Here is a 6664-nt window from a genome sequence, read left to right on the forward strand (position 1 = left end):
GTCACTTGCCCAAGGCCTACACAGCAAGTAAGTGCTGGAATCAGACTTGAACCCAGAGCCCGATTCTTATATATCACATTCCCTTACCAATAATATAATGTATATTACATAACATAATGATATGAAAATAAAAATTTAAAAAATATGATAAATGTTACATAAAATAATTTTAGGGGCCGAGGTGGTGGTTCACTCCTGTAATCCCAGTACTTTGGAAGGCTGAGGTGGGAGGATCAGTTGAGGTCAGGGGTTCGAGAGCAGCCTGGCCGACATGGCAAAACCCTGTCTCTACTAAAAGTACAAAAAGTAGCCTGGCTGATGGTGAGCACCTGTAATCCCAGCAACTTGGGAGGCTGAAGATGCGAGAATCGCTTGAACTCCGGAGGCTGAGGCTGCAATGAGCCGAGATCTGCACTCCAGCCTGGGTGACAAAGCGAGACTCCCTCACACTAGAGGAATATAATAGAATAATTTTAGGCCCTGAAAAGATTTGTGAACAAAATCAAGAGGGGCATGTAATGTTTTGGTGGAAGGGTGCCATTTAGAAGGGGGCAATCAGGGACGGCCTACCGGAGGAGGTGGCCTTTGAGACGAGACCTAAAGACGATGAGATGTGTGGGAAGAGAGATCGAAGCAGGCGACACAACCAATGAAAAGGCTCTGCAGCCGGCACTGCCAGAAAGCCACTGTCCTGAGATCTAAAGTTTCCAAGTTTCCAAGATTTTAGCCAAGGGCCCTGCGCTGCAATCAGCCTGATTCGAGGTTCCCTGGAGGTTACCAGCTCCACGTGCAAAGTTCTGCCATTCCCGCGGGCGGCAGGCACGAGGCTGAACTTCCCGCGGGCGGTGGGCGTGGCCGGCTCACCTGCGGGGGGAGGGCTCCCCTCCGCCCCGCCCCGCCCCGCGGAGGAGCCGCCCGTGGTCCCAGACGCCGGGCGCAGCGGGAGCGGCTGGGCGTGCCTGGCCTGCGGGACGCCGCCGAGCGCAGCGGGGGCGAAACGGGGCCGGAGCTGCCGTGGTCAGGTGGGCACCGGGAGCGGGGCGCGGGACTCTTGGGGAGCTGCAATGATGGGGGGCGGGGGTGAAGGGTGAGGACCGGGGCCTGGAGCAACCCTGGGCCTGCTTGCCCTGCGACGGGAAAGGGCCTTGGGGCTCCCGGACACCCTTCTGTCCCGTCCTGGGGCTCCCCGGGGTCTGGAGGTCTGGCTGGGGCCGCACACCCCCAACCCCAGAGCAGGTAAACAGGAGCGAGAATGGGGCGGGGCCTATGGGGAGGGAAGGAGGGGTCCCTTGTGACGGCGGGAGAGCCTGGTGCGCGGGGCTGGGCTGGCCTGGGTAAGGTTGTGAGGTTTGCGAGGCTGGGCCACGATGGGGCTCCTGACTGCCTGTGTGTGTGAGGCTCTGTGTTTGTCAGGTTGTGGGTGTGGAGGTGAAAGCGACTGTCCACCGTGTAACCCTGTGATGGGACTGTGTGTATGACACTTTCGGCAATGTGAAAACGTGGGCAACCTCTGTGTCTGGAGTGCGGTGTGTGTGTGTGTGTGTGTGTGTGTGTGTGTGTGTATTGATAATTGGATTGTTGGTAGCACTTTATGACCAAGAGCTAGTACGGCTGTAGTCAGCTTTCTGCTTGGGCTGATGTGCGTGTGTATGGCAGGGAGTGGAACTGGTTGCAGGATTAGCTGTGGATGTTGATCAAGAGGTTGTGTGGCTGTGGTTGTCTTTCTGCCTGTTGGATGTTGTGTGTGTGTGTGTGTGTGTGTGTGATGGACAGTGTGGCACTGGGTCAGTGATAGGTTACTAGATTGACTTTTGGTTGTGTGGCACCGTAATGTTGCGTGTTGCTGAGTGGGACTGTGTCCGGAAGTGGGGCTGTTTCATGGGACGGTACAGGTGGAACCTCGGGGTTGGATGAGTGAAGTGTGGAGGCATGTGAAGCCGTGTGTGTGTGTGTATGTGTGCACGCCTGCCCGCGTGTGTGTAGGAGGATCTGGAGGGTGTGTGACCTGCATTGATGCCGTGGCTGGCAGTGGTGTGCAATGGAGAGTTTGTTGTGGGGTGTGTAAGTATGGGAGATGGGAGTGGAGATGTGGACATCTAAGTGAGATTCTACTCCGCGTGGGTGACAGGAGGGAAAGGGGGGTCTTTGTCAGGGATGGGTGTGTGGGGCTGTGCCTGCGATTATCAGCTGTGCGGTTGTGCGCCCCAGGCTCCGCGTAAGTGTGGGAGCTGCTGTGTGTGGGACGCAGCCTGAGTGCTGGGTGGCTGTGGTTGAGCGTGTTTGTTGCTGTGGTTGTTGGTCTGGCCATGGAGTGGTGTGTGTGGCTGTGTCTGAGGTTATGGAGGGAGGTTGTTACGTTGGCAAAATTGTGTGAATGGTCGTGGTTGTAAGGGTGACTCTTGAGACTATGGTTGTGAGTTCAACCACTGATGATGTGTGTGTGTGAGGTGTGAGAATAGGTATGGTGTGATATACACACACACAGAGATTCGCCAGGTACAGTGGCTCACACTTGTAATCTCAACACTTTGGGAAGCTGAGGTGGGAGGATTGCTTGAACCCAGGAGTCCTAGACTAGCCTGTGCGATATGGTGAGACCTCGTCTCTACAAAAAACAAAAATTAGCTGGGCATAATTTAGGTTTTTTTATTTTTATTTTTATTTATTTTTTTAGAGAGGGTTTCACTGTGTTGGTCAGGATGGTCTCAAACTCCTGACCTCAAGTGATCCACCCACTTTGGCCTCCCAAAGTGCTGGGATTACAGGCGTGAGCCACCACGCCCGGCCCTAGTTTTTTAAAAATTAAAAAAAGCTTGGCTGGGAGTGGTGGTTCACGCCTGGAATCATAGCACTCTGGGAAGTCAAGGCAGGTGGATCATTTGAGGACAGGAGTTTGAGACCAGCATGGACAACGTGGTGAAACACTGTCTCTACTAAAAATACAAAAATTAGCCGGGCATGGTGGTAGGTGCCTGTGATCCCAGGTACTTGGAGGCTGACGCAGGAGAATCATTTGAATCTGGGAGGCAGAGGGTGTGGTGAGCCGAGATTGCACCCATTGCACTCCAGCCTGGGCAACAGTGAGACCTGATCTCAAAGACATAAAATCAAATTTTTAAAAAAAGGCCAGGCGTGGTGGCTCACACCTGTAAATCCAGCACTTTGCGAGGCCAAGGCAGGTGGATCACGAAGTGAGGAGATCAAGACCATCCTTGCCAACAGGTTGAAACCCCATCTCAACTAAAAATACAAAAAATTAGCTGGGTGTGGTGGCATGCACCTGTAGTCCCAGCTACTTGGGAGTCTGAGACAGGAGAATCACTTGAACCTAGGAGGTGGAGGTTGCAGTGAGCCGAGATCCTGCCATTGCACTCCAGCCTGGGTGGCAGAGTGAGACTGTCTCAAAAAAAAAAAAATTTTTTTTAATGTTCACATGCACATCAACACATATGTACATACATCTAGAGAGAGAGATCAGTGACAAGCCTGTGGTGCACAAAGTGTGCAGGCCCCTTAATGTATGTGATCACGCATGTGTAACATGTAGAAACTGCTGCACTGCTCATGGTGGACGCAGTGCTTTGAGCGAAGTGTGCGTGAACGTGGCATCCCTCCGCGCGCATCCACAGCTTTCTGTTCCAACGGTGGATCGCAGTACTCATGCGTGCATGGTGTGTAGGTGTGGGAGTCCCTGCTGGCCAGGCCTGGACGGGGAGGAGGAGGAAGTGGGGAAGCTGACGGGGGCTCCGAAGTGATCCTGGGAGTATGTGAATCTGGAGGTGTGCTAGGCACTTTATGGGGAATTGGCTGCTTGGGGGCTGTGTGCGTTTGGGAGAAGGTGTCAGGGTCAGGTGCACGGAGATGGTCTGAGTGATTTCCGGAGCGGCAGAGACAGAGTTCGTTTCTGCGTGGGTTGGCTTTTTAAAAATTTTTCTCTGCTTAGACTAGCATCTTTTTCTTTCTTTCTTTCTTTTGAGAAGGCATCTCACTCTGTCATCATGCTGGAGTGCAGTGGCACCCTCTCGGCTCACCGCAGCCTGGGCCTCCCAGGCTCAAGTGATTCTCCTGCTTCAGCCTCCCAAGTAGCTGGTATTACAGGCACCCATCCCCACATCGAGCTTAATTTTTGTATTTTTAGTACAGAGGGGGTTTCACTATGTTGGCCAGGCTGGTTGCAAACTCCTGATCTCAGGTGATCCACCCGCCTCAGCCTCCCAAAATGCTGGGATTATAGGCGTGAGCCACCATGCCCAGCCTTGGCTTTTATTTATTTATTTATTTTTTGAGACGGAGTTTCACTCTTGTTACCCAGGCTGGAGTGCAATGGCGCGATCTCGGCTCACCGCAACCTCCGCCTCCTGGGTTCAGGCAATTCTCCTGCCTCAGCCTCCTGAGTAGCTGGGATTACAAGCACGCACCACCATGCCCAGCTAATTTTTTGTATTTTTAGTAGAGACGGGGTTTCACCATGTTGACCAGGATGGTCTCGATCCCTTGACCTCGTGATCCACCCGCCTCGGCCTCCCAAAGTGCTGGGATTACAGGCATGAGCCACCGCGCCCGGCCGGCTTTTATTTCTAAAAGGGAAGTGTGTACAGGTTGTTTCTGAAAGAATAGTGTATGTGTGTGTGCCTGAGTGTGTTGTGCTAGGTTGTATTTCTAAAAGAGAAATGTAGGTGTGTGTAGAGTTGTACTTTTAAGAGGAGAGCGTGCGTGTTGTATTTGTAAGAAAAGAATGTATATGTTGTATTTCTTTTTTTTTGTTTGATTGAAACTGAGTCTTGTTCTGTCGCCCACGCTGAGCGCAGTGTTGCTGTCATGGCTCACTGCAGCTGCAACCACGTGGGTTCAAGCGATCCTTCCACCTCAGCCTCAGGTATGCCACCACCACGCCAGGCTAAGTTTTTGATTTTTTTGTAGAGATGGGGTCTCACTGTTTCCCAGGCTGGTCTCAAACTCCTGGGCTCAAGTGGTCCTCCTGCCTCAGCCAGAATTCCAAAGTGCTGGGAATACAGGTGTGAGCCACACACCTGGCCTCCATTGTATTTCTAATGAGGGAGTATGTGTGTGTGTAACTGTATTTTTGGGAGAGTACATGTGTATACCATGTTTTTTGTTTTGAGACAGAGTCTCACTCTGTCACCTAGGCTGGATTGCAGTGGCACAATCTGGGCTCACTGCAACCTCCACCTCCCGGGTTCAAGCGATTCTCCCGCCTCAGCCTCCCTAGTAGCTGGGACTACAGGTGCCCGCCGCCACACCCAGCTAATTTTGTTTTGTATTTTTAGTAGAGGTGGGCTTTCACCAGGTTGGCCAGGCTGGTCTCGAATTCCTGGCCTCAAGTGATCTGCCTGCCTCAGCTTCCCAAAGTGCTGGGATAACAGGAGTGAACCACCATGCTGGTCCCCGTCTTGTATTTGAGAGAAGGGGGCATTTGTTCGTGTGAGAATATGTGTGTTGCATCGTGCCTTTAAGAAGGGAAGGTGAGGTGTGTGAGGTATGTTTCTGAGGAGTGTGTGTGTCTAGGAGGACCCCAGAGGCATCACCAGCTAAGCTTTTGTGACCCACATAGAACCACATGAAGTCCCATAGAGGGGGGCCCCGCCCACTATGAGCTGGGCTTCAGACCCTCAGCTGTCCCATGGCCAGTGTGACATCCCTGGACCACACCTATCACACGTGTGTCCCAACAGGCCCTGGGCTGGCTGAGCCTGTCTGTGATGGAGGAAGGTGGAGTCCCTGTTCCCCCAGGGTCCCTCTGTTGCCTGGGAGCCGACACATGACCCCCTCCACTTCCCCCTCAACCTAGAGGCCTCCTGGGCTTCCAGGGGCCCCGGCCCCTCGGCCCTCTCCTCCCACCACACCCCACCCCCAGTGGTCTGACTGGTTCCCAACAAAAACACCCTAAGAATGAGCTCACGCAGAGGCCGCCGCCTCCACATGTCCCGCCCCACTCGCCCGGCAGAGGAGGGTGCCTCTGGTCCCAGGTCACACGGCCGACCTGGAGCTCTGGGCCCGGGGATCCAGGGGCCTTGGGGTGGGGAAGGCTGGGCAGGTGAGCTGAGGGAAGATGGGGGACCCCCAGGCCCGCTGTTTGCGCTCTCTTGGTTAATTACACATCGGATTTGGGAACTGTCCTTAGGGCAGAACCCTGGGTTGGGAGGACAGAGGAAGGTAGGTTAGAATGTTCTAGATGAGAGCTGGCTGGGATGAGTGTGGAAACTGGGATACAGAGGGTATGGAGGCAGAGGGCTGCCCAGGAAGGGTGGAGTGGGGAACAGACGGGATGGGGAGAGGTTAGGGTCCCTGATGGCCATTATGGGAGTAGAGGCTGGGGCCAGCTTGCTTGGCCCTGGCAATAATTCCCCGACCCCCCACCGTTACCCTCCAGGAGCAGCAATGTCTGTGCAGGTGGCAGCCCCCGGAAGCACGGGGCTGGGCCCAGAGCGCCTGAGCCCTGAGGAGCTGGTGCGGCAGACGCGTCAAGTGGTACAGGGTCTGGAGGCGCTGCGGGCGGAGCACCGTGGCCTGGCAGGGCACCTGGCGGAGGCCCTGGCGGGACAAGGCCCGGTGGCTGGCTGGGAGATGCTGGAGGAAAAGCAGCAGGTGGTGAGCCACTCGCTGGAGGCCATCGAGCTGGGGCTGGGCGAGGCCCAGGTATGAG

The 6664-nt window shown here is 54.5% G+C and overlaps 1 protein-coding gene across 6 annotated transcripts in view; it reads left to right on the forward strand.

The window, feature by feature from the left end:
* Positions 1-930: 930 nt before the first annotated feature.
* The window catches only part of KLC3 (kinesin light chain 3), a 14492-nt gene continuing 8758 nt past the window's right edge, over positions 931-6664 (forward strand). Inside the window, exons 1-2 of one of the 6 annotated variants that reach the window (XM_017502462.2) lie at positions 931-1022; positions 6392-6657. In XM_017502462.2, the coding sequence (XP_017357951.1) occupies positions 6400-6657 (258 nt within the window). In that variant the 5' untranslated portion in view covers positions 931-1022; positions 6392-6399. Of the gene's footprint in view, positions 1023-5956; positions 6056-6391; positions 6658-6664 lie in introns of those variants that run through there. The other 5 variants (XM_037729236.1, XM_017502459.2, XM_017502458.2 and 2 more) reach the window with 5 other exon arrangements.

The sequence above is a fragment of the Cebus imitator genome, unplaced genomic scaffold (genome assembly GCF_001604975.1).
Source record: "Cebus imitator isolate Cc_AM_T3 unplaced genomic scaffold, Cebus_imitator-1.0 Scaffold296, whole genome shotgun sequence".
In the NCBI taxonomy this organism is placed as follows: domain Eukaryota; kingdom Metazoa; phylum Chordata; class Mammalia; order Primates; family Cebidae; genus Cebus; species Cebus imitator.